Source organism: Neodiprion lecontei, chromosome 2 (assembly GCF_021901455.1).
Source record: "Neodiprion lecontei isolate iyNeoLeco1 chromosome 2, iyNeoLeco1.1, whole genome shotgun sequence".
Taxonomy (NCBI): Eukaryota; Metazoa; Arthropoda; class Insecta; order Hymenoptera; family Diprionidae; genus Neodiprion; species Neodiprion lecontei.
The window spans coordinates 11,942,183-11,968,949 of NC_060261.1; the positions used below are offsets into that span (position 1 = coordinate 11,942,183).

General features: G+C 36.0%; 5 protein-coding genes across 10 annotated transcripts; 3 read left to right on the forward strand and 2 right to left on the reverse strand.

Moving 5' to 3' along the window:
* Positions 1-871: 871 nt before the first annotated feature.
* Positions 872-2,598, forward strand: LOC107217835 (DNA replication complex GINS protein SLD5). Of its 2 annotated transcripts, XM_046731722.1 has the most exons (2): positions 872-1,304; positions 1,440-2,598. In XM_046731722.1, the coding sequence occupies exons 1-2, from the start codon at positions 1,021-1,023 to the stop codon at positions 1,672-1,674; spliced, it is 519 nt and encodes a 172-aa protein (XP_046587678.1). In that variant the 5' UTR covers positions 872-1,020; the 3' UTR covers positions 1,675-2,598. The 2 variants fall into 2 exon arrangements, with proteins under 2 accessions (XP_046587678.1, XP_015510996.1); XM_015655510.2 differs by having other exon boundaries at positions 875-2,598.
* Positions 2,599-4,000: 1,402 nt separating this feature from the next.
* Positions 4,001-9,329, forward strand: LOC107217832 (rhodopsin). Of its 4 annotated transcripts, none has more exons than XM_015655506.2 (9): positions 4,007-4,150; positions 4,293-4,525; positions 4,844-5,082; positions 5,138-5,244; positions 5,895-6,001; positions 6,108-6,255; positions 6,369-6,479; positions 7,252-7,418; positions 8,280-9,329. In XM_015655506.2, the coding sequence occupies exons 2-9, from the start codon at positions 4,293-4,295 to the stop codon at positions 8,422-8,424; spliced, it is 1,257 nt and encodes a 418-aa protein (XP_015510992.1). In that variant the 5' UTR covers positions 4,007-4,150; the 3' UTR covers positions 8,425-9,329. The 4 variants fall into 4 exon arrangements, with proteins under 4 accessions (XP_046587675.1, XP_015510992.1, XP_015510993.1 ...); XM_015655507.2 differs by having other exon boundaries at positions 4,311-4,525; XM_046731719.1 differs by lacking the exon at positions 8,280-9,329 and having other exon boundaries at positions 4,001-4,150; positions 7,252-7,422.
* On the reverse strand, positions 9,059-13,798 carry LOC107217833 (rhodopsin). Its single transcript, XM_015655508.2, has 6 exons — positions 13,583-13,798; positions 12,121-12,456; positions 11,754-12,001; positions 10,797-11,055; positions 10,558-10,724; positions 9,059-9,902 (listed from the first exon to the last, which is right to left on the reverse strand). Exons 2-6 carry the CDS (start codon positions 12,448-12,450, stop codon positions 9,764-9,766), a joined length of 1,143 nt encoding a protein of 380 aa, XP_015510994.1. The 5' UTR covers positions 12,451-12,456; positions 13,583-13,798; the 3' UTR covers positions 9,059-9,763.
* Positions 13,799-17,636: 3,838 nt separating this feature from the next.
* LOC107217838 (COMM domain-containing protein 2) lies at positions 17,637-18,942 on the reverse strand. Its single transcript, XM_015655513.2, has 5 exons — positions 18,696-18,942; positions 18,532-18,609; positions 18,355-18,437; positions 18,015-18,188; positions 17,637-17,951 (listed from the first exon to the last, which is right to left on the reverse strand). Exons 1-5 carry the CDS (start codon positions 18,757-18,759, stop codon positions 17,748-17,750), a joined length of 603 nt encoding a protein of 200 aa, XP_015510999.1. The 5' UTR covers positions 18,760-18,942; the 3' UTR covers positions 17,637-17,747.
* Positions 18,943-19,015: 73 nt separating this feature from the next.
* Positions 19,016-26,763, forward strand: LOC107217850 (tudor and KH domain-containing protein homolog). 2 transcript variants are annotated; one of them, XM_046731716.1, is made up of 9 exons: positions 19,016-19,263; positions 19,511-19,613; positions 19,692-20,097; positions 20,196-20,420; positions 20,887-21,050; positions 21,192-21,412; positions 21,545-21,725; positions 22,789-23,052; positions 23,355-26,763. In XM_046731716.1, exons 2-9 carry the CDS (start codon positions 19,518-19,520, stop codon positions 23,442-23,444), a joined length of 1,647 nt encoding a protein of 548 aa, XP_046587672.1. In that variant the 5' UTR covers positions 19,016-19,263; positions 19,511-19,517; the 3' UTR covers positions 23,445-26,763. The 2 variants fall into 2 exon arrangements, with proteins under 2 accessions (XP_046587672.1, XP_015511018.1); XM_015655532.2 differs by lacking the exon at positions 19,016-19,263 and having other exon boundaries at positions 19,425-19,613.
* The last annotated feature ends 4 nt before the right edge of the window (positions 26,764-26,767 follow it).

Below are 26,767 nucleotides of genomic sequence, written 5' to 3' on the forward strand. Positions count from 1 at the left end.
AGGCAACTATACTTTTTACTTTGTACAAATCTACAAGTTTTCCATGACAAATATCACCATCGATTTGAAATCCAACATTTTTTCAGAAAAATGAAATAGTTCACGATTTGTGAAAAATCATCACGTTCTCATTTGAAAAAATCATTATTCTGACAATGGTAAATATTCGTTTATAAACAGCAGTGTTGATAGTAGTGAAAATTGTATGATTCTCATAAAATGAACTATAGTTTGCTGGGAAGAAACCTTTTACATATTCATAAAAACTATTTTATTTTTTATAGCAAACACATCTCCCACTACGGGCAGCGATCATTGTTGATCCCTTTGCGTACTGTATTTAAAATATAAATTCGTATACATCAGCGCGAATGTAAAGAAATGTTTGAAATACAAATTGTTGATGGCTCATAAAATAATTTTAGAGCAATTCTCGATTATGCAGGTTACATTATTTGAAGGTGTAAATAGGGTTTGAATAGAAATATACATGCACGCTATTAATGCTGTATTGATTGTTTATTATGAAGATAACATTTTCAAACAATAATTGTCAATTGGTGGAACGCTTTGGCAGTAAATGACCAGTAAATACCACCAACCGCGAGTTAGAAAATTCAAAATATGATATTACTGGACTGCCACAGTTCCTTGGCGGAATATACCCAGAGATGTACAGACAGAACTAGTCATTAGCTCAAAAGATATGGCGGGTAGAGGTAAGGAGGACTAGAAAGTGTTCGTAAAGTAGAGGCAAATTAGTGAAAAAGAGATTAAAGATGGCTGATCACGGCACTGAAGATTGATTTCGGAACGCATTGGAACGCATTCCCAAAGTCATCGTGGAGATGGCCCCGAAGCAGAAGAGGATCTACTCTTCCTATAGTTTGCGGTCGTGTATGGCATAGTCAATTGGTGACATCTCGTCTCAGTAAGATTTGACATGTTCATGTTTTTGTAAACATTATTCCACGCATTATTCACATTCGGTCCCGAGAACCGTTGTCACTCTGTCTTGCAATGGACGATAGCGTAGCGGATGTTTCAGAGCACTTGGACTCTAGCGACAATGAAGAATTCACGCCCGGCAAAGTATTGCAAGACATTGAAAATGCTTGGTTGAACGAGAAATTTGCACCAGAGATATTACCTCATCAATCAGAACTCGTTGATTGTATGCTCGAACAAATTTCTCACATGGAAGAGAACATGAAAAAATTGAAAAAGGGTGACATCAGGCTAGCTATTCATAAGATGGAAATCGATAGAATACGATTCGTTATAAAGAGTTACCTGCGAACGAGGTTAGAAAAAATTGAACAATACACCATACACATTCTGTCAGAAGATGACAAAAAGAGTCCGGAAGAATCTTACCTAACTCCAGGCGAACGCAAGTTTGCTAAAGAATATTTAGCCAATATTGAAACACTTTTCAGAACAGTTGCGCTTCAACACATGCCTGCTAATTTTCAAGCATTCGAAGTTGATAAACTGACTGTTAAACCCAACTTGAACAGCCATGTCTTTTTGCGAGTCAACAAACCTGTGCAAGGAATCATCGTGCCTGGAACGACAAATGATGAAATAGATTTGACGGCTGGTGCACAGCGCCTTATTCAATACCAGCCAATCGCAAGCTTAGTGAAAGAAGGAGCAGTTCAATTGATATAGATGTCACGTAACACATCTTGTTTGACTTCAAGTTGAAAATGATCGATAATCTAGTTATAACAATACCGAAAACAAAAATTATCAAATAATAATTTCAACAGCACAATTAATGTTTTGAACATAGGTTTTGTGAATTCAATGTCTCCGTAGAATAAAGTAGAACAAAGTCACTACAGTATGAGTTAAAACTTCAGAAGTTTAACCATCGACTATTTTGTTAGGGTAAAATTTCGTATCATCCTTAAGGTGAATAAAAATCACGGTTTCTATAATTTTCAAGTAATCACAGTGTTTGTTATTTGAAAATAGATTTTCCAATAATAGTTTCTGCTAGGTTGTTTCTGCTATATAGTAATATGGTATCAGATTCACAATACAGTTGACCATAAAGATATACGATATATTAAAATCGTTGTATTTTTTTAGTTGTTGAAGTAACGTTGTGTTCTTCCAATTAGATTAAATAGATGCATTTTATTAATTCAATGTATTTGTTCATTTGTATTCGAATATTTCCATTACCTCGGCTGTATCATGAAAATACAGTCCTAAGTACTTATGTTTTGAACAATTATGCCAATACATTGATACAGTCCGTAAACAATGATTAAAAATGAACAGAAATGGTTGAAAGCTTGAAATACTTTAGGCTCCTATATCCATCTCACAAAACTATAAGTGAAACCTAAATATTCCAGCTTCAGAAAATCCAAAACCTGTCTTTTAACTGTTCAACTTCTTAGCGAAGCTTTAGTTTAATTTGTAAGTTCTAATTTGTAATATTCTAATCATCAATTGTGCCTTATATAATTCAATTGTAAAAATGATATTTTTAGAGGGACTACTTGCGATACCTGTTATATTGTTACGGAATAATTACGAAGCATATAAATCTCGAGAATTTTGTACAAACAATAAATTGAACAAAATATCAAACCATGTCTTTAATCTTTTTGGGGGGGAATTAGTGAATAGTCCCTGGTGTTCGATTATTAATTATAGAGGTAATCGGCACAAAGTGGGGCAGTCGCTAATGAACAAAATCGTAATTACTCAACGATTGCAATTGCAATTTGTGATTGAGGCAACAATGAAATACAAATTACGTTTTCATTTTCTAATGAGAACAAAGTAAAATACAAAATATTTTAGTATATGAGTATGTGGTACACACATACATATACTTTGTACACGCCCGTATATTTTTGTAGATACCCGCAACGAGAAATTTTTTATTCAAAATACGGTGATTAAGACTTTAACGAAAGTTATACTAACAAATTGTAATACGAGATCGAATAGAGATATTAGGTAATTTTCACAATTGTAATTGATAGTTTATTCCTGTTCGACATCGCAATAACGACCACCTTATGCCCAATGCTCAACAAACCCAGTTCCCTTTCTTACATTCGATTTGTTCATTTATCTATTTACATAGTACAAATAAACATTCGAAAGGTTCTCAATGATTTACATTTCACACACCTTGATGCTCACACACACTAGACTGCTTTTCCCGACTGCCTCCTTCTTCCATTCTCTTTTCTTTCACCCGCTCGCTCACACATTATCACCGTTCTCACATCTTTGGAATCAGTCGTTCGAACTCATCTGCCGATCGTTCGCACCATGGTTCGCACCCATTCAGTCCAGCACACCCGCCATCCCTCTAAACATTCCGCTCTACATACACATATATAATTTGTATTTTATCTTTTTGTAATCATGAAACGCCAATGTAATTTGTAATGTATTTCGCACTAATCGTTACACGTAGAGAGCCCGTTTTACCAATTTCTTCTGCACTTGTATTTGAATTCAATGTTATTTCATTAAGTACGTTTTAATAAAAACACTGCATTAAATTTCATATAAAATATTGAACAAATAATACGTTGAATCGCAAAACTCTCTTATATCTCACAAAAACATCATTTTTGCGGTTTAATTGAGTGACGTTATTTACTAGATAAATGCTCTCGTCTCAAATTTTTTTGGTCCTACGACGGTAAAACTCTGCTGGTAAAAAATTGAGAAAGTAATTCAAAGTAATCATGCCCTTGAATCCATACACTCATATGTGGTAAAGCTAATTCAATTTAAAATGTACAATACCTATTTGAAATATGACAGCTGTCATTATCAGTTAATTTATTGTTCAACTAGCTGTCTCAAGAAGCCAGTTGAAACTACCTAAAGTATTACCTTTGTGTTCGCTTGTACAATAAATTGCCATACATATACGAGTCTCCAGTTGAAGTATAGATGAATATATTTGAATAATTGATCAAGGAAGGTCTTCTTACTCTCAATATATATAGAAGATCAGATTTACACAGCCGCTGCAGTAATGGCGAATATTTGATGCACCAATGTTCTACGTTATACCGCAGTCACCGTCCAACTACCAGAGGAAAAATATTTCCTGTTGTATTGTCATTAAACGAACTCTGCAGACGCAATAACATCGAAAGTAAGTGCTTACGGGAAAATGAAAAAAATTATTATATACTGACTTTTGCGTATGTGTGGGTGTTTCTGTGTGGGTGAATTAAAATTATCTGCTTAATGAAAACATAATTAACAATAAACGCTGTGCGACAATTGATCCGTAGATGTGTGTCTGCCCTCAGATGGAAGCAGCAATATCCTCTGATTCGCAGAATATTTTCAATCCCATGTCGTTGGATAATGTTCGAAACGTATCAGAGTTCACAGCTGGGAGAGCAGCTTTTGAGGTCATATCCACCATGGGTCCACAGGTTGCCCGACAATGGATGCGGTTCAATAATCAAACGGTTGCCGACAAAGTCCCACCTGAAATGCTTCATCTAATTGATCCACATTGGTAAATACTATGCAGGCTGCGTAAGCATAAATGAAATTCCCACACAAACCCCCTAGCAACAGTCGAAATTTGTGCCAAATCTTTTTTGTCTTTACACTCAAGATTCAAATCTTGGTCGGGGAATGATGGAGCAGTAATCACTGAAAACCTTCTGCTGGACTAGCAAACTCCATAATGAAAAAAAATTGTCACACAGAATCAATTAATTTATAGTCCGTGATGAAATTGAGTTATATATTTGAAATGTAACACGGAAATTTTATACCTAAATTTGAAAAGTACAAACTACAAAGCAAAAATACAGATACACTTTTATAGGTACCAATTTCCTCCCATGGATCCGTTGTGGCACAAAATACTTGGTCTTGTGATGATCGTCCTGGGGGTATTGGGTTGGAGCGGTAATGGCGTCGTGGTGTACGTGTTCATGCTGACACCCTCGTTAAGGACTCCAAGCAATCTACTCGTCGTTAATCTAGCCTTTTCGGACTTCCTCATGATGATCATAATGTCCCCACCAATGGTTATTAACTGTTATTACGAAACTTGGGTGCTTGGTAAGTGAAGCATTTTCAACAAAGAAGTTAGTCCTGAAGATTCCAATCCTTCCAGGAACTCTGATGTGCGACATTTACGCAATGGTTGGATCACTGTGTGGATGCGCATCTATCTGGACTATGACTGCCATTGCTCTGGATCGGTATAATGTTATTGTGAAGGTAGACAGTTCTTGAATAATCCCACGTATTACTCACACGAAGATTATCTGCAGGCCTCTGGATCATTGATTTCGATTCAAACTTCCAGGGGTGATTCTTTGGCCCTAAATGATATTAATAGTTTCCTGATGAGTAGAATCCTGATACGTTATAGTTATGTTTAATGGTTCTTTCTTCGCTCAATTTATGATACACGAAGTCATCGGAATTTTGTAGCTACTTCACTGTTGATATGAAGTAATACATCCGTATATAACGCTTGAATCTTTATGTTTTGATCACGGAATTTCGTCAGAAGGTAACGACAATTAATACCGGCATTTTACATAACTCCATTCATACCGTAGTATGAAACCAATCATTTAACTGGGTCTAGTACGGTTAGTGTTATGGCAAAAACCCACGACAAGTCAATTAGTTTGTTATGGAATTTCACTGTCCAACTGCTAATATATGTATAATCAACTATAACCAAAGTGAAGAAAGACCTATTCAATGAACAGCATATTAAATGCTGCATATTTTAGGTCAAGCAAACGATCGCATTAAAGTTTGAGTATAACCGATCATCCAGCGGCCTTATACTGTCATTGTTTGCTTAATCTACTCGATTGGCCTATCGTAACATAAAAAAACATATACGTTTACAGGGAATGTCCGGCACTCCATTCACCATCAAAAAAGCAATCTTAGAAATTCTGCTAATCTGGATGTTTGGATTAGTTTGGAGTATACTTCCCATGATTGGATGGAATAGGTATCAACTTGCGGGGATTCATTTGCATTATTATTTTTTTTTTGTGTAGATATTCAGTAAATCAATACTGTATCCTCGTAACTTCTTCAATTTTTTCTAAGTATAGGTACGTCCCAGAAGGCAACATGACTGCTTGTGGAACGGATTATCTGAGCAAAGCATGGCTCTCCAAATCCTACATTCTGGTTTACTCTCTATTCGTTTATTACTTGCCGCTCTCCACTATCATCTACAGTTACTATTATATTGTCTCCGTGAGTTTCTGACGAGATTTCTGAGCTTTTAATACATCTCATTTTTTAAATAGTATTCGGAAGTGCAGTGCCGTAGGTGATTGATGAAAGACATTTTTCTCTCTATAATTTAGACGGTTGCCGCGCACGAAAAGGGGATGAGGGATCAAGCAAAAAAGATGAATGTGGCTTCTCTGCGATCTGGTGATAATCAAGCAGCGAGTGCGGAAGCCAAATTGGCGAAAGTAATATTTGCTTCTTATATTTAGTAACGCAAGTATTGCAAAAATATTTCATGTAATCAATTGTGTTACGAGTGCGGAAAGTGAGTCATTCCCAATGAATGTGAAATTTGCAGCGTGAGCCGCAAAGACGAGTGCTGCGTTCACATGACCTGCTCATCTTGACGCGAAAATGCAATTTATCCATTTTTTTCTAGGTGGCCAGTTCTACCCCACCCTCCTGGTTACTAATCGCTATCAACAGATTCACATTGCATACTATTTTCTATTACTTACTCGAGCGCGGAGATATCAGTTGGCCGATTTTTTTTAGGTTGCCAATTTTGTCCCACAGGTCTTAGTGCTGCCTTACCTTTCCCTGCTAGTGTGAACGCAGCATGGGCCAAGGCGAGCGCTGCGATCACATGAGTCAGATGTCGCCCATCTGCACGTATGACACACGCTACTTTTTTCAACACCTGTGAAGGAAAATTTGATTTGAGAAGCAATGCAGATGCCCTTGTCAGTGCCTAAAATTGGAGTCGGGTAAAACACTCAATGACACAGTGCCCAAAATTAAATTATTCGAAATTGCGCACGCGCCAAAGAAAGGCTTAGTGTGTAAAATCGAACACTTCAGTTGTGCGCATGCGCCACCATAGTTTTACCGCACAGCTCGGAAATACGGCGCTACACATACTGCGGAGGCATCGAAAATCGAACTCTTCAAGCAGGTGTTGGAAAAAGACTTTCTTGAAGTTCCGGAAAATAAATTTACTCTTTCATATCTTCACAGGTGGCATTGACTACAATATCTTTATGGTTCTTAGCCTGGACACCATATTTAGTAATTAACTACGTGGGCGTCTTCAACATTGCTAAGATAAGCCCTCTCTTTACGATTTGGGGATCACTTTTTGCTAAAACAAACGCTATCTACAATCCAATTGTGTATGGCATCAGGTAAAGTATGGAATGTTTTCGGACTGTTGAAATGTTTGAATTATTCTAATGACCTCAGCATTTTCGAGAGATTATAGCGTTTCTGAAAGGAACTCAATTCCTTCGGAACCTCATTCCCTGTTGAAAATTGGAAAAACTCCTTGTTTTCTGTACTCCAACTATTCCTAACCAAGCCGAGGTAGAGATGAAAATCAGACTAATATCTAAAGGAAACTCATTTTTTTCAAAAATTAGAACATATTTCTGAGAAATGTTGGAAATTGCCTCAAGAGAAATTTGCGTGCCTCAAGTGAAATATTTTCTTCATCACCAGCAAACAAGCTGTTGTTGATTAATTAGTAGTTTTTGCGACATGCTTGTAAAGTAGGTGTTTTTAGACGGGGATAATGATTTGAGTACGAGCTAAAGGTTATCCGAAAGCAACTACTGAAATCATTATTTGAGCCAAAAACAGTTTACGAGTACGCCCCATACAATTTTTCTTCTGGTAAAGCGTAGAAAGTCACTTCAACACCCAAACGTCAAAAAGTGACTTTGTCATACCTGCGCCACTGAAACATAATTTTTCTCTATCTGGAAAATATAGTCATATCTGTAAAAGAATATTTGCACTAAAACTAGAATTACAAGAACTTTTCAAAAATTTTCATTAAATTTCAAGTACTTACCCCTAAATATGCTACACAGATATTATAAGATAGTTCAACAAAAACGTCCCAGAAATTATTAGAATTTGTTAAAGGACTTTTTCGGAAAAACTGAGAAACTATAAGAGATTCGTACAAATTTCTTAGGGTTTCGGAAAATTATTTTTTCTACCTATCCAAAAAAAGAGAGGAAAATGTTGCTTTTTATTCGCAGCCATCCCAAGTACAGACTGGCGCTGAAAGAAAAATTACCATTCCTGGTGTGCGGATCGACAGAGCAACCGGCAGCACCTACGGCTGGACCGCCTCCGGCCAATTCTGATTCTGCATCTACGAATACAGCTGATGCGAAGGCCTGATGGTCCCAAAATTTAGAGTGCAAGCAGCCTTGATATTTCCATATAAGTATTATTCGTGGAAATAAAAAACGCAGGGTGATGTTGAGTGGCATTTACCGATCGCATCGCAATTGATCGTCCGTAATAATATAAAAAAATACATATTGTTTTACGTTTGCAAAAATATTTTCATGTTGAAGTGCAGACCTTTGCCTTTGTGTCGCGCTTGAAAGAAATATTATGGATATAACTCAATAGTAAGAACAATTCCCGCGAATCTCACCTTTTTATGTTCGTAATGTTGATCAATAAACTACTTCCTGAACATTTTAAGCAATTTACGTAATTATACGCGCCGATGACTGCCGAAATTCGCTGTTGCCTCGACGCGTGCAAAACGACAAAATACGTAAATGCGATCGGAATCTAAATCAGCTCATCCTTTTAGCCTCGGCTTTAGATAAATCATAAGAATTAAACTTCGCTCAAGCGATTACACTTTCGTTTTGCCACGTTGAGTCACCAAAAATGCGAAACTTCCTTCGAAAAATGATTTTCGTAATGAAGTACGACACGACTAACGTCGGTAAAGGATCGGTAAAGAGGATGCGGTTCTTTTTTTCTTTGCTAGTGAAAGAGACAAGTCTCAATGATGTTTAATTTTCATGCAGGATTTATTCAATCTTTAAAAATAAAACACACATGGCGTCTTTGCCAATCAGTATATCCAATGTCATAAAGCCAAAGTGCCAGTTTCAAGGTGAAGTCGTATTTAGTGCCGAGAATAAGCTAAAATAAGTTTACAGAATACAGGCGATGAGACTTCCTGTTTCGGATAATCGGTGAACTGTAATTCGTCTCGAATTGTGGTGATATTCGAGAAACAAGTTCAAGGATAAATGCCGAGCAAGAATTTATCGCCAAGGCCATATTGTAAAAAATAAAAGAGACCAAAGAGTTGGCAGGTATATTCATTCCTTTTTCCGTATACCAATTTCGCGTTCCTTTCCTCTTGCCACTTCCAGCAGAATACTTTTTCACCACTCTCAGTTGTTCAATTGACAAGCACACAGAATTCGCTCGGCCTTTAGTTTTTTTTTTTTCTTTAATTACTACTGTTTCGTTAACAATATTCAGCATATTCTGAAGTTTCTCGCGACTTTACTTTAATATTTACAATCGGCATCTGCTGAGCGCGAATTCCTGTATATCAATTGAAGAACGTGGTTCTCGTTCCATTTATAATCATTTTGTTTTACGCATGTTAAATTGTATCTTTTGCAAAATTTATTCCCCCCTTTTTTTGAAAATTTGGAATTCTTTATCACGTCAGGCGAATTTAGTTTCCATCGCAATGAGCTTATGCGGCAGGCTTCTCGTTCTCCGTCAGTGTTGTGACGCCGGAAACCGTTGAGGTAGCGTCTCCGCCATGTCCTGCATCACCACCACAGGCTAATGATGGGAACTTCTTGAAGAGTGCAGCTCTGTACTTCGGATGGCTGTAAGTGCGTTTCGGTAAATGAACTATCTAATCTATAAATTCAAAGATCTAAGTACAAGTGAAATTATAGGGATTACTCGAGTGTTTTCCTGATTATTGAATGCAAAGTTTCATGATTTTCACCCATTTTATCTGGAAAATTATCTTTCATTGTAATCGCATGTTACAAATGATATAAAAATCTGACGAAGACAATATCAGGTTTATGGATTGTGAATCCTGCTCAAGCTTCTAGGGTCGTTTCGTTTCGGGCTTAAATATGGAGCCTATAATGAGTAGTTTTATCTGACAGGCATGTCTTCACGCCGGTTATGATTGATTGTATCAGCCGTTTGAGGAGTGAAATGCCACAAACAAGACCTACGGTATATTTTTGTTTCCAATAATAATTTACATTGTCCTCCGATGTAGATTCAGCGATAGGAAGTCATAGATTCAAATGTGGACGCATATGTTGCTTCAAACCATTAGTGAAATAACTATATGTATGTATTTTCGACGGCCTGATCTATTGTAAATTGGGCGAAGGAACACCCATTCCATGAAACTACATTTTAGGAACTTCATATTTTAGACCTGTGATCCAAAGGTTTAATACTTTCCTCGTGAGCCAATTTTACTAAAACGATATAGAGAAACGGACGAATGTTTACCTGATGCCATAGACAATTGGATTGTAAACAGCGTTTGCCTTAGCGAATAAGGAGCCCCAGATAGTGAAGAGAGGGCTGATTTTGGCGGATTCGAAAACCCCAGCGTAGTTGATGACCAGATAAGGCGTCCATGCCATGAACCAAAGAGAGATCGTCATCAAAGCGACCTGTGATCGAACAGATTAAGAAAAGTGGGGTGAAAGTGCGAAAATTTTGATCTAAAAAACGTTGATAAATACCTTGGCAAGTTTCGCCTCAGCGCTTGTATTTTGATTTTCAGAAGATCTTAACGAAGCCACGTTCATTTTCTTAGCTTGTTCGCGCATCGATTTCTCGTGGGCTGATACAGCTGATATAATGAAGTAGTAGCTGTAGATGATCATGAAGAGTGGCAGATAATAGACAAAGAAGCTGTACACCAATATGTAAGACCTTGACAGCCAATCCTTGCTCAGATAATCCGTGCCACAGGCAGTCATGTTCCCTTCTGGCACGTATCTGGGTTTAAAAACAGGAATTAATCGCATCAAGATCATAGTTCTTCTCATCAGGAGCGAACCGCAATCGGGCATAAACAGCAATATTTTCGACTCTGAACACTCCGATAAATCACGACTCCGCATCTTTTCAAAGACATCTTGAAAATGATCGGAGATATGGTAGGAAATTTGTCGTTTAAGAATTACAGGTATTTAAAATCATCCGTCCGGTAGCATTTGACGCCTCAAAACAGACTCGCAAATCGTTATTTGACCGTCATGCACTCGGCAGCTTTACTAGGAACCATCAAACGCTACCGCGATGGATTGGCCAATTTCAAACGGCTGTAATTGGCAAACGATTTACCAAAATTTTAAAAATATTTCATTCGCAGATTTTCACGAGAAACACATTGGTAGCCTGTCGAGCGGTAGTTCTGGGTCACCCTGTAGATGTTTTACTGAATTATGGCGTTTCAATCCACCATAATGATATCATCATACATGACGGTGATGTCACAGTCCACCATAGTGAAGTCATAATTCGATACGGTGAAATCGCAATGCAACCCCTAATAATTTCTGTAATATCCAATATCTATTTGAGGCAAAAAAGACCACTTATAAATTTGAGCAATTTCTACACGATAAAATTAATCATTCGCGAAATATCTACAAAAAAAATTTCATTCCATGTTAACGCCTAATTCAACCTACCTATTCCAGCCTAACATGGGGGCAATTGTCCATATAACAGCAAAAGCCCAGACACCCAAAATGCGAAGTAGCGAACCCTTGATGGTCATTGGTTTGGCCGACAGTCCCTTGACGATTACGTTGTATCTATCAAAAGCGATCATTGTCATTGTCCAGATTGAGCCACATCCGAACAGGGAACCAAACAACGCGTATATCTCGCACATCAACGGTCCAAACACCCAAGTTTCGTAATAACAATTGATCACCTGTGATAACAAATACGAGAAAATTGGGGATTGGTTAATTTCTTTGAGTTATAATGAGTAGTATTCACCGAGTTTAACGATTGTTTCGATGTTTGTTTGTTTGTTTTTTGGCATCTTACCATCGGTGGGGACATGGTGAACATCATGAGGAAGTCCGAAAAGGCCAAATTGACTACGAGAAGATTGCTCGGTGTACGGAGCGTTTTCGTCGAGCAGAATATGTAGACGACCATCCCGTTTCCAATCACGGATACGAACCCTAGACATGCGATGACGAACCCCAGGATTCCGTGCCACAGGGGGTTCATGGGGGGAAACTGATACCAATGAGAATCGACCAGGTGTAACATTTCGGCTGGCACCTTGTCGACAACTGTTTGGTTGCCGAAACCGCCGACCTGGGCCGACCACGAGTAGGCCGCAAAACTGGGCCCCGACATCACGGTCATACTGAACTGCAATGAGTGGATACAATATGTATGTACATGCAACACAAGCGGATCGGAGCCCAGAAATCGAAAAATGATTGAAAACAACTGAAAATAAATCATTAAAATCCTAATGAAACCGTTTGTTCGATCTCAGAATTAGGATTGAAAACAACAGCTTACGATTAGATGACTATTTTAAACAGTTTCTATGCCAATATTATGTCTATAGAGTATTTCAAAATGTTTTACAAAGAAATTGCGTTCCAAACAACAAAATCATTTGATACACCTTTCGTCACGGATTGAATTATAGATTTTTGTGGTAATTTGAATCACAATAGAAAGAATCTAATAAAAACGATGAAAGGGCTAATGCTGTTCACGCATTAACGTGAATTCAAATCGTTACAATATTCAAACAGATACGAGCAGATAGAAATTAATTTGTTCAAGACGCATTAAAGTTTATTCCAGGTGAAGGTAAATTTTTACAAATGACTCGAAGGGAAATAAATAAAGACGCTGTTATGTATCACAATTTGAGTCGAAGTGAAATTGCGGTACAATTCGAGTACGATAAAAAATTAAAAGAAATCACAGCCTTAGATGGTTATTCAAAACAATAAAACGACAGATTCCATTTCATTTTAGTATCACACAATCAGTTTTTCTGTGAAACTCCGCTTGGCGGACACGAAAACAAATCTATTTAAATAAGCTGTAATATTTCTTTGTTTACTGGATGGACGCTTCAACGATCTTAATCGCAAATTTGATAAGATTCCAACTGATCTCTGAACAATTCAAAGTTGCAGTACACACCAAATTGATACAAAATGACGGCGCAAGTTGATGCGAAATAACGCCATAAAAAAACCAAGACAATTTTTCGACGATTCAACTATCTCAATCGCCGATTAAGCCGATCCCCGTTGAATACAAGTTCCGAATCTGATGACTTAAAAAGGGGATACACACTAATACAAAATTGCAGTATACAGGACTCTTGAGAATATGCAGGGTTGAACCACACGATCACTTGAAATCTTCGTTCTCCTTTTCAGAACTGACGAACCCATGCTGTTAAATTTCACCATATAATTTTCGACACTGGTAGTTGAGAGTTGGTTCAACTGGTATTAATTATTACCTTTGATTACTTGGAGAAAATCGTCTGATAACGAACTAATCCAAGCAAGTTTAATATGGGCTGTTGGTATACCAGAAATGAACGAACGTGGGCGGCCACAGGTTGAAAACTCAAAGGAACGAGGAAAGGTCTAACGGAGCCTATTCGACCACTGTTGGATGCGGCTCGAGGTGCGTTCCTCAGGGGCCCGCTTAAATATGCACAACTCTGAACTCAGTGTCGTCGCATATGTACTCTTGTCCGTATATCACACCGACGATCACATTCAACCAAACTTAAGACCCCAAACAGTCTTAAGACGATACTTATTGAGTTAGGGGGATTTAAGAATACCTTGAACATCTTACGATCGCCTGGAGGATGGGAAACAGAGCCCTTATAAATTCATAAAACAAGGCAAACAAAGTACGGTAAACGAAATAAGAAGCAAGGTGAACCTAATAATTCCATTCTCTGCAATTTTAGGGAAAATCACCCCGGTAAAAAAATTCTCAGCAATCGCTATAATTTTTTTTTTTTTTTAGGTACTTCTAAACACTGTAACATATTTTTGGACAGTACTGGGTTAAATTCTGTGTGTTAAATTATTTATAGAAAACTGAATTTTTCTGGTAACGTCGGAGAGATTTCAAAAATTTGTAGAGCATTTTTGGTAAGAACTCATTCTCTTTTGGGACTTCATTTCCTATGAATAATCTGCAAACCTACAAGTTTTTAAGTTTCAAACGTTCTGTCTCTTTCAGCTAGTCAAACTTTTTGACTGGTTCAGTTAATCAAACCATTTGCCTGTTTCAACTAATCAAACCTTTTGTCTGTTTCAGCTAATCAAACTTTCTGTCTCTTTCAGCTAGTCAAACTTGTTGACTGTTTCAACTAATTGATTTGTCTCTTTTTCCGTGAATTATATTCTTTACATATCTGAGCTAACTATATTTTTGTCTGTATCGACATATGTCAATAACTACATTTTCATCTGTTTCAGGTAACTGAGTTTTATTGACTATACTGAAAAATTAAGGTTTCATTTTTTAGGCTTAGGTCTGGTTCAGGGTCAGTCATCTTGTTTTCGCCGATACATAGATTCAGGGATGTAGGTCATCATCATCATGATAAAAAAAGTGTGATAAAAGTTATTCTGCTGTAGTTTTTGTTAATGGTTTTATAGTCTTTTATTGCGATCGTTTTAGTGTCAGATTCTTTTTTCTCGAGTGGCCATAGATCATGTTCGGTTTGTATTTTACTGTAGAATTATACAGCTCTGTCGTATTTTGGTGGTTGTGCTTATTCTACTCCGATTTGTTTCCATTTCTTCAAAGATTTCTGCATCGTCTTCCGATAGGTAAATGCCAACGTCTTACAGCAATTCGTACTGTCGATCTTGGTTTAATTGTTGATTGTTTTGCGTATTCACCAGGTTCTCCATTTTAGTGATCATCTCATATCTCATAAGAAAAAAAAACCGTACGCAACATCCAAAGTCAATCGCTGTTCGCCTATAAGATGAAAACAATCACCCTTCATCCATAATTAAAACAACCATCTTTCATCCATAATTCAAACAGTCATCTTTCATCGATAATAGTCAGCGGGTTACATGAACTGAAAAATTTCGAACAGACTGCGAATATACGCGAGTACAAGTTTACTGGGAAAAATAATTTACTTTAATTAACATGTAAAAAAAAGTCATCTGCAATTTTTCGAAGAACGTAAGATCGATCTTGCTATTATTCTCCGTGGAGTAGGCCTACTGGGGATACCACGTAAAAAAAAACACGCCGGATGCTCTACCGCTTGCGGTGGTGTGGAAATGAGCATAAATAAACTTATTTTCACTGGTCAAATACTAACATATTATAGTTTTTCAAATGATAATTTTATTCTTGCGTAAATTTGACTCATTGTCAATAAAACTCATGCTTCGATAATGTGTAACGCGTGTGGAATGTGGAATCGTAATACCTTCGGATTTCTCTAGTTTAGTCAGAGTGAATTCCACGTGAATATATTTTTCTTTTTGATAAATTTCGTTTCTTAGTTAACGTCAACAAGGTGCACATACCTTTGGTAATTTAGAGTTTACCAATTCCGACATTTTTCTCCCACGTTTGACATTTCGCAGTCGGGACTAGGTGTTACAATAAAACACGATATTTGCATACCAAATGAGTACGTCTCCCGTGACAAACGATATAAAAAGCAAAAAGACGAAGCTCATTCAAAACCGGCTACCAAAAACCACAAAAAGAACAATGTTCAAATTTTGTACGCTTGAGATACGGGTGATCCGTCTAAAAGACCCATTGTACAAGATGGAATACAGTAAGAAATTAACTCCCATCTTCGCGTTTGAATCTATATTGTAGAAAATTATTTAAACATTTTTATACCAATTTGTATACCCGCTTGATTTCTAGATTACTTAACTGAATCTACTGTTAAATACGTTTTTCAAAAAATCATTTTATTCATGTACATAAAACGAAAGGCATCTAATATAATAATTTGCATTTTATAAAATTATTAATTGATTTTAGACTCTATTAAAAATCACAACAGAAATGTTTTGTCACATTATACATATAAATTTATTACTTTTGACAGTAAGGAAGTGATCTGTCAAGAACGCAAATCACAAATCAGTTGGAATAAAAAATATCAACATGTTGTTATTGAATTATTGTTACTTACAATATAATTGTGAATAAAATAGTATGTACAAAAGGTCGTACTAAGTAAGATAATACATAATGCACGTATGCTATAAATATTTTTCTTATACCCCGTAGATACTTGCCGAGGAAGCTGTGAGGGCCGGACTTTCAGAGGATACATTCGTACAACGCAAAAAAAAAAAAGATGCAACGATAACTAAACGTTTTGCGCATAAGTTGGCCGCCTCGCCACCAATTCCAACGATCAGTACATGCATTGTTGGATGACGATCTTCGCAGGAAGAGTATTGCTTGGAATTTAATGGACCTATGTATATTTTTCTCCAAAACCGACAATCAGCCCACCATTGGAACCCGATGCCGTTCCAAGAACTCATCAACGATGCATATTTCTTGGATGATTACGAAGTAATTACATGAATTTCTAACAAGTTCCTTGTAATTTTAATATATATAATGTAACTCATTGACGTACTACCAATGTCGCCTCTTCACTTCGTGAAATTCTTCTTCTATCCGAGTCTGCAAAATTTGTACATTTTGTTCGCGGAAATCTATAGAAATACTTCGATAGATCAGAATGTTGTCTCAGAAAAGCCCAATGGATTGTTGGAAGCAGAACACTCTTGAAGCTTCCGAAAAGTCTTATAACCTTTCATCTGTACTTTTTTGACAGAGATATCGTAGATAATTGATGAGAATTTGATTATAAGAAATCCGGAAAATCCATCTCTAGGTGATATCAGTCGTTAGTTTCTGATATCCTATATATAGTATTATTACACAATTGTATCCTGTGGGTAATATTATTATTATTAGGGGTTATCGAAAAAGTGCTGAAATTCCGGATAAAATAGTATCGACTTTCTCGCAATACATATTTTCAAACTCGAATTTCCTAACAATGAACACCGGCACTGCCATAAACGTATAATAAAGTCGACAGATATGACTAATTATAATCTGGGCCACTTGATAGTAAATTTCTGAACAATCTTGGTCTAATGAGTTATAGCACATAATTATAATTATTGTTTGTATCGATAATAACAATAATCATTAAAAAGTAGATAAATCATATATTTTCTCAAACCGGTTATTTCTGTCGTATTTGCATCACATTTCAATTATACTGTCAAAAACTAACATCACGTTGATATAATTTTCTTAAATTTATAAACTTCTGTGATATTTACTGGACAATACTGCCTAATTAGTTTTAGAGTGGCTGAAACGCGAAAATTTGAGTAACCAAAAAGTTGGGCTAGGCAATGAGATAAATTTTAATAAATCTTTGTAATCACAGTGACCCTGAATGAAATAGGTAAACACTTATTACACTGCATACCTACCGCGAAACGCGGATTTCATGACCAATATTTTTCACTTCAAGTATCTAATTTTATTTTCAGAAATGATAATTTTTACATACTTATGTTATGTTATATGTACATATATATTTTATTTGGTAAAAATAATTCAAACTTCATCTATCTTATACTCCTCGCAATTTTACGCAGGTGTTGACTTCGGCCATCCTGCAAAGCCTGTTCCAATTCCTCAGTGATGTGCAATAAATTATTTGCGTCAGTTTGAACAATAACATGTTCAATTTTTTGTTGAACATTATTTCGAAGACTGAAATCTAGGACTACCAAAGGTGTCACTTGACTCAACAACGATCTGGATGAAATCTACAATTGGAAATAATGTGTACAGTTTTATGAAATGGCTGAATGCTGATATGCACATCTCACCTGTGTTTCGAATCTCCATTCCATACTCTGGTATTCTTGTAACTTGACTCCAAGTGTCGGCAATATTTCTGATATTTCAGACTGTTTTGTAGTATATAATTTGGTGAGTAACACTTCATGATCTTCAGAGAAGCCCAGAGCAATTATTGAATCTCGAAAATCAGAAGTGCTCAACTGCAAGGAGAAGATTATTAAGATTTCAGAAAATTTGTATTGCATAACATCCAAAACTCGTACATCAATATAGATGACAGAATTTATACTGAAATTCTCAGGGAAAAGAAAACGTCTTTCGACACACACTGAAAGATAAATTTTAATTTATCTGTGCCACACTCACCTTGCATTTGCAGCTTTCTAGTAGCAAATTGATGAGTCCTTCTACAGTGCACCTGACATCCTCAGGTTGGATGTCTAATTTTTCTGTAAGAAAAGGGTTTAGCGCATATGACTATCGTATTGTAAAGTAAGTATATGCAAACGCAAAGTGAATATCAACATTGTTTTATGAACTTACGAGCAGCTACATTATACAACTTGAAGTTTGGTCCATTATGCAAATAGTCCAATCCTAATTTGCAGAAGTCCTGTAAAACTAAAAATAATAGTTCAACTTCCAGTATCTGCATTAAGTCGTTGAATGAATACCTAAAAAATTATTTAAAATCCACAAATTCTTACCATTTGTTGACTGTTCTACGAGAAAGTGAATATGTTTTTTATGCTCGCTTTTTAACGTTAGCATATTAGAATTTCAGATTTTCAAGAAAGAAGACTAAACTTAATTCAGTTCTTTTTAATTTTAAGTCAGTGGTAATTACTTCAGGATATCAGATCGCCATAACCTAGAATAGAAATGTCAAAGCTCGATCCGAGACGCTTTATCCAGTCTTCATCGGAGTATATGAGGTGGCTTCGCACCTCGGATGTATCTAATTTCAGAACACGCCCGCTGCCATCTCTATCTTCGTAGTGGATTTTTATCTTTTTTTGGAACACTTGCAAGGTGCAAGTGGTTGGTAGTGACAAAATACCCAAAAATTTGGAACAAAATATAGATAAAATAAGGGCATTGGATGTTTGGTTGGAACACCTGTTCACCCTTAGCAATGCCGATTGAATTTGAAAAGAAAGTTGTGCCTCAATATCTATGATTTTGTGGAATCCGTACTAGACGCTTCACAGACGCCCGAAAGTCTGTACCAAATATTACGCTGTGCTCGAAAGTTGAAAAATATAGATATTCGTGGTAAGTTATTCAAATAGTGAAATCTTTGTACTAGTCAAATCGTGTATGACATGATCCAATGATTATTCAACTTGAAGGTTACACATTACATATAACACCTATGGTGTTGTCATCCATACTAACATCTATTATGTCACATTTCGTCTGCAGGCTCCAAATTTGCTCATGCGTCATAGTCGCGTTGTTGCAACCAATGACAGTAGATGCTGCGAAATAAAAATTAAAAAAAAAACTTTAAATATTCTAGATCAAAAATGAAACTGCTAGATCGTCAGCTTGTGCTCACTTTTGCAATCGGATTGTCACTCACTGGTGCCAGCGCAGCTTTGCTGTACATGTATTACAAGAAGGTGCGTTTTTGTCAAGGCATTTTTACCACCGATATGGAATGAAAACTAAGATGATGAAGTAATGATATTAATTTTCAGGATGATGATCCGAATGACATTCGAACTACACGTTTGACAACGTCGAGGCAAAATGAGGTGGAGATAAAGGTGCCGCGACAACATGTGCCAATTATAATTGGTCGTGCTGGAGCAATGATTAAAGACATTCAAGACAAGACTGAAACTAGAATAAACTTCTCCAATGACGATAAGGAGCTGCCGGACAGAATTTGCAAGATTCGCGGTAAACCGGAAAGCGTTCACTTGGCCCAGATCATGATAGAAAATATCATTGCCAATCAACCTGTCATTGAAGTTTATGAAACATACATACCTCAGCGAGCATGTGGACGAATCATTGGAAGAGGCGGAGATACGATTAATCACATACAAGCAGTATCCGGGGCAAAAATTATGGTTGAGAGTTCCAGTTATAAGAATCCAGGTACGAAATGTTTGCATTGCGTTTTTTCTCTGGAATGATTCTTAAAAATTATTCTCAATCTTTGTATTTTCTAAGCAGTAGAATTCCTTGCTTTATAGATTCCAATCAGAGAATTATAATAAAGGGAACTGCCGAACACATCGCTGCAGCTTTGGCATTGGTTGAGGAAAAAGTTCGCGAGGAGAATGAAATTCGAGAAAAGTTAGACGTTAGTTCGTCTTTAAGGGCACCACGTGGAAAAATCTCAACACGGAAGACTGCTGTTCAAGTATCCGATAATCATGTATATTCTACAGACTCCAACCAGATACCAAAAACACAAGGTTGTTCTTTCTTAAGACATGCCATTTTATTATTAACTTCAAATCCCTGAAGAAGAACTGTGTGTATCCTATTTTCTTAAGTTCCCTATCTATTTCATTTTTGTTGGACTTGTGGAAAAAATTTAATTATTTTGATTATATATGAGTACTTTTAAAAGAAATTTTAAAGAGTTTCTATAAAGAACTCATATTTTTTCTGAAGTTCATTGTCTATTGAAAATCTGAATTGTCATAAATTTTCATGAAATAACGCTGTTCTTCTATAAATCTGCCAGAAGTAATTTTTCGCACAGAAATTAAACCATTTATACGAAATTTCGAGAAATTGATAGAATTTGTCAGAAGGCTGATAAACTATCAAAAATTAAGTTTTTGAGTGAATTGTTAGAAAACCCTGAGAGTTTCAGAAAATAATATTTGCCGAGGCAAGATAAATTATTGTGAAAACTCAATACGCACATTTCAGACCCAGAAGTCTTGATGGAGGTGTACGTCAGCGCTGTAGAGAACCCAAGCCAATTCTGGGTTCAAGTTGTAGGTCCTGGTGCAGTAGCATTGGATGAGTTAGTAGCAGAAATGACAGAGTATTACCGCGACGAAGAAAACTTGGAGTTACACATGCTCAAGGATGTGAGTTTTTATTTTCAATTTTCGGTTCACTTGTTTAATATATTCGCAACTGTAGCAGCAATTGAAATATGAACAATATTCTATGAATCGATTCTAAAATAAATCTGAATCTAAATCTAAATTTCATGCTTGCGAACACAGGTAAGCGTCGGACAAATGGTGGCTGCGAAGTTTCCTTTTGATGAGCGGTGGTACCGTGCTGAAGTTGTCACCAAACTCGAAAACGATCGTTACGAAGTGTATTTCGTGGATTACGGCGACCATGAAGCATTAACTATTAAAGAGATGATGGAACTTCGGACAGACTTTTTAAGTTTACGTCTACAGGCAATTGAATGCTCTCTGGCAAATGTAAAGCCTCGGTAAGACCATCTTTGGAGTTATTAATAATGGAGCCCTTTCAGTGGAAACTCGAGAGTGTTAACATTTATTTTCTATATGTTGGTATCATGTTTTTATAATCGATCATGAGTTCAATTTCTCTGCTATTACAGTGATAATGAATGGAGTTCGGAAGCTTGTGACAGATTTGCAGAGCTCAGTTGGGTGGCCCAGTGGAAAGCACTGACGGCGAAAGTTCGAAGATATAAAGAACGTGTTCTAGCTGGTGGAAGCTCTCGCCGAGAAGGCTCACCCATTCCTTGTGTTGATCTTTACAATAAAACTGATAGCCGGGTAAGCTATTGAAAACAATGCATATCTGATACAATTGAATATACAAATACGATAAATAAGGTGCTCCAATATGATGTTGTAAATACATTTATTCTTTATTGGTGAGAAATCAGCAATTCTAATGTCACGGAAATTGGAATGATCAGGCTCTCGTAAAATGTTGAGATTTTATATTTCAGAAAATTAATTTCTGGTACTTTGTGGAAGAGACATTCATTTTTCTAAGAATACAATCAGGCCGATAAGTATAGAAAAGAGCAAAACTTCTTTGAAAAATTTGCAGCAATCGTTATTATCTGTACCAATGATGATAAACACAAGTGAAAAAAAAAAACATCTCTATTATGTCATAGAAATGAATCGGATCAAATTCGAACAACACAAGCTAAAATATGAAAAAATCGAGAGAATGTTTCAGAATTAGAATGTTAAAAATTAATAAACTCTAGTGTTTTTATCAGATTCTAATGTTCTTGGGCTCATTTGTTCATCATGGAGATCTCCAGAAATCATGTTCACAAAATTTGACTAATGGTTCTTTCCAGAGTATTTAAAAATAAATCTGTTTAATACAGTCAACAGACATTCATCAAGAATTACGTTTGTGCTTTATAACCATACTGTTATGTAAGATTTCTTGAATGTTTCTCAAACAATTTAGAGAATCTATTCGGCAAGCATAATGAGTCCAAAAACATTACATTTGCGTGAAAAACACCAGAGTTCTAGAATTTGAACATTCTAATTATAAAACGTTTTCTCAAATTATTTGTATTTTCGCTTGAGTTATTTGAATTTGTTCAGAATCATGTGTATTACACAGAATGGATGTTGCTTCGTATCAACTGTCATTGAAGTAAATAACATTGTTGGAGATTTTTTTACACATTACCTTTTTCCTAATTTTTGATTCAGATGGTCCAGTCAATTCATTCCCTGAAATCAAGCATCGTCTACATTTGTAACAAGTGTTCATTTCACAGTGAATAAAATTTCTCAGACATGAACATTTCACTAAATCACCTCACATGCTTAAACAGCAAATTTTTTTTTTTTTTTGAAGGATATCAACATAGGAAAAGAATTGGTAAATGAAGGTATGGCTGAGGATGAAGGGCCTTGGTCGTCAGCGAGTTCTACTCTTTCCTTGAACCGTCGTGATATTCACGAATCGACAACGATGCCAAGAGTTAGTTCTTCCGAAACACCATCACCTCCACCCCCAACAAAGCGGCTTCCAGAAAATGGTACTCACTCTCCACAGACTTTACATCTTCCTGGAAATTCGAATCAAACAATTGTTGAGATTGATTTGACCACACCGAAGGTTTGTTATTGTCACCCTGTACTTAAATTTTTCCAAAGACATACACTTGGTTTGCAGGTTTCCTTTTCACAATTTGACTCTCAGAAAAATCGAACCTTTTTCTACTTCTTCATTCTAATTTCTGCAGCTCAGTGGCGGATAAGTCACAAAACCCTTGAAATTCTATTAAATCTTTTGAAAACCTTTGAAATCTTGTCTAATTGTACAGTTTTGAAATCTGGTGTACACGTCTGGTACACAAATTGATGGTTAACCCTAGGTTTCAAGTTGAAATTAATAGCTATTGTCTACATAATCGGCAGAAGCAGAACAGCTCTATAGAAACAGTCGATTTGGTGACTCCGTTGAAGACAACAGATGAAACAAATAGTTGGAAAAGTAAGAAATGGTAGTGATATCCTCAAGAAAATGACTGCGAGGCCCATTCCCGTCTAGGCTGTAACTTCGCAATCAAGCTGATGGCATTTGAGTGGAACCAACGAATACACGACCTGCTGGCTACTGCAGCAATCTCGAAGATTCTGACGATGTGGTGTTGGGCCGATTTGACGTTGGTGTAGTTTCTTAATTACCTAAATAGTTTTCTTTTTATATAACCACCAACCCCCAAAATCGTGATTCACGCTGAAATCATTTGAATGTTTCGATGTTAATCAGACTCTTCTGATCGATGAGTATGAAACGATTGAAAGTTGTCATTATCATTTTATTATCATTTGCTGATTTACTAGTAATCAAAACTGTACTTTTATTTTAATCATTTATTTCTGGTTAGAGTGTATTTTCGTAGACCAAGTCTTTAGTTGATTAGGGTTGAGTACTTTAATTATTTTGTCTTTGAAGTCAATCTAGCTGATTTCGAAGTTAGCTTAAATAGTAGTCAACGTAACATGTAGCTGTGCTCTTGAGTATAAGCTTTATACTCTGATTAATCTGCCAGCTTCGAAAACAGTTTCTCATTGATTGGGCTAGCTAGTTTCTATTGATATAACTTCTCATTCATGTTGAGTCAAACTGTTCAATTCATTTTTTGTGTACAATTACGTGTTGGTTAATTGATGCGAAAATTTTCGCACTTCATACTTGACCATGTAGTGTGAATATGCCGTAATGTGTCGATTGAGTGTGGATATTTTAGCATAGTTAAGATAAAAAATATTTACTCTGGCAGTAAATAGTTCTACGTTGAGAATGAATCGGCTGTCTGTCTGAATGAAAACTAGAGACAAAAGAAAAAAATCGTTTGAAAATCTCCACCAGTGTGGAGTTGTCCAGTTGTGACAATGATGACAATGATGACAATGTGAAAAAAGTAAACACGAATGAAACCACATACCTGCAATTTAAATGAAACGCATCTGAATAAATTCCAATAACATAAGCTATTGTATCAACAGTATAAAAGAATGCGGTATAGTTGTATCGTTCAAAATGATTAAACTCATGTATTTTTGATCTGATTCTGATGTTTTTGGGTTAGTTTTGCTCGCTGATCAGATCTCCAAGGATTGTCCAAAAAATTCAAGGACCTATTCTGTTTTATTAGTGTTCACTGTCATCGGCAAATGTAACATTATTGGAAATTTTGTGAACGGTTTTTCCCTTTTGCTAACCATTGATTAAGACAGTTTGGTTAATTCACCCTTAATATTTTAGCAGAATCTCAAGACAATCTCAAACATAAGTTTACTAATTTTGTTTTCACGAACCAAAAGTGTGCCTTAGTAAATGGTCATGAGTCGTATTATTTGATCGCATAATGGAGAGCTTACATACGTCATAGGTATGTTGTAAAGTGAACATAAGTACGAGACATAAATATTATAATGATAAAGTCCGATGTAGTGCAAATATATTATATATATTTTTTATAAGAAATCTGTATTTTCCATTTTCTTTATACTATATTATATATGTATACACTATGTTGCTGTCGTTATTACTATTATAATAATTATTATGGTTGTTATTATTATTGTGACGATTTAAATTATGCTCTAAAGAAAATCTCTTTCTCGTCGATGCTTGCTTAGTATGAGTCTGGTAATACTCTCGCAATTCACGTCTGATCCTTAGATTTAGTTTTTAGGTGATATGAAATTGCAAAGCATATTAAAATAAAAATTTATCACGCTCAAAAACATGATTTCCCTGCATTTCAACAAGTATTTAATGTTTATCATTAAGAGAGTCGGAATTCACACTGTCGTACAATTATACAATTGCACTGTTATGTAAATTCACTGAAATTCTAAATTCTTCAAAACGTGCAAATATATTGGAATCTCCAACAGTGTACGGTAATGTAGTAGTAATTTTGCGATATGAACTCTTTACTCTGATATTTTCAAATATGCAGTTCCAGAATAAGTTGAAAACATTTTTAAAACTGCTATTAGTATTAGTATGTCCTTTGAGTGGTGCAGGATTTCTATAAAAATCAGGAAACTGTGGCAAATAGAGGAGTACGACAATATTCCGGAGACTAGGGACTACGCTGAATTGTCTTCTCTGAAAAAATTAGGCCTGTTTCGCGTTCGAACAAATTTCTTTCAGCTCTTTTTGATTCAACCAAAAAAGTTCATCGGATCTAAATTAGCATTCGTTTTTGCGATTCTTTAAGCTGAACAACTTTTCATCCTATAATCGATTTGTCAGAGCCATTATCCACTATTGCGGCCCTCTGAAATTTAAAAAATCTACAGATATTGCAGGTATTAAAAATGTAGATAAAAGGTTATAGATTGAACATTACGCTAGATTATTAGTAATTTTATTAGTAACCAGGATTCAAATATATTCATATTTTGTACTGGTAACAGAATCAACAAAAACACAAATTAAACATTTAAGATAAACATAACATCAAATATTTAAATCTTCTATTAATAAACAAGGAACATACATATATATGTATGCTGATGAAATACAGTGAACTCAACGATTCACAAAATTAAGGTGTTTATTCATTCTATGCAGACGTGTCGATAATTACACGTGTCGACGATACGGATTGATTCACGGATTCGATAGACTATCATTCGACAGTTTTCTATTGTTATTATCCACAGATTGCGATATATCATTATTAGAATTTATCATTGTTCCAAAATTCGAATTTACTTTACTGCATTCAGCAGGAATACTAACAGCAGAATAAACTGACACTCGCGTTTATCTCAACCCGGTCCCGGTCACATCGCGAGTATCAGCGACGGAAGACGACAAAATTTATTTATATGTCGGTTTTTTTCTGGTTAAAAACTTGAGCGTTCGAACGATTATTCGATGCACGCTGAGGTTGAATGACCAAAGTTAGATCAAGTCCGACCTCTGCTATATCTTCGCTAGACTTCCAATGAATGATCGTATTCTATCACTATCCAAAACCACAATATACACAAGTACGAACTATTCTGTGAGTGTGTGTCACCCTCAAAGATTGTGTTTCCGAAAATTCTATTCACATAAAAATTAGCGTGCTTAGAAAACTTGTTCGGATACCCCAAGTTTTTCCAAAATATTCGCGATAGGCGAACATTTGGTATATTTAAAGTGTCTCCTGTAGGTTCACTCTGAAATGCAAAGAGACACAGCATAATTATATTTTGCTCAACTTATCGCAGCGACGCCAAGCTATGCGCAATTGATTTTTCTCGTAAATATACATGGTATGTATGTGAATATAGCGTATATAATGGCATATTAAATCAGA

Bases quoted from the DNA above. Each gene is read 5' to 3' on its own strand.
- LOC107217835 (XM_015655510.2), top strand. From the start codon at position 1,021: ATGGACGATAGCGTAGCGGATGTTTCAGAGCACTTGGACTCTAGCGAC.
- LOC107217832 (XM_015655506.2), top strand. From the start codon at position 4,293: ATGTGTGTCTGCCCTCAGATGGAAGCAGCAATATCCTCTGATTCGCAG. The intron at 6,002-6,107 runs GTATCAACTTGC...TTCTAAGTATAG, and splicing joins CCCATGATTGGATGGAATAG to GTACGTCCCAGAAGGCAACA. The intron at 6,256-6,368 runs GTGAGTTTCTGA...TCTATAATTTAG, and splicing joins GTTACTATTATATTGTCTCC to ACGGTTGCCGCGCACGAAAA.
- LOC107217833 (XM_015655508.2), bottom strand. From the start codon at position 12,450: ATGACCGTGATGTCGGGGCCCAGTTTTGCGGCCTACTCGTGGTCGGCC. The intron at 12,002-12,120 runs GTAAGATGCCAA...TTGTTATCACAG, and splicing joins TCACCATGTCCCCACCGATG to GTGATCAATTGTTATTACGA. The intron at 10,725-10,796 runs GTATTTATCAAC...GTTCGATCACAG, and splicing joins CTGAGGCGAAACTTGCCAAG to GTCGCTTTGATGACGATCTC.
- LOC107217838 (XM_015655513.2), bottom strand. From the start codon at position 18,759: ATGCTAACGTTAAAAAGCGAGCATAAAAAACATATTCACTTTCTCGTA. The intron at 18,610-18,695 runs GTAAGAATTTGT...TATTATTTTTAG, and splicing joins CGTAGAACAGTCAACAAATG to TTTTACAGGACTTCTGCAAA. The intron at 18,438-18,531 runs GTAAGTTCATAA...CTTTTCTTACAG, and splicing joins GTTGTATAATGTAGCTGCTC to AAAAATTAGACATCCAACCT.
- LOC107217850 (XM_046731716.1), top strand. From the start codon at position 19,518: ATGAAACTGCTAGATCGTCAGCTTGTGCTCACTTTTGCAATCGGATTG. The intron at 19,614-19,691 runs GTGCGTTTTTGT...ATTAATTTTCAG, and splicing joins TGTACATGTATTACAAGAAG to GATGATGATCCGAATGACAT. The intron at 21,726-22,788 runs GTAAGCTATTGA...TTTTTTTTGAAG, and splicing joins ACAATAAAACTGATAGCCGG to GATATCAACATAGGAAAAGA.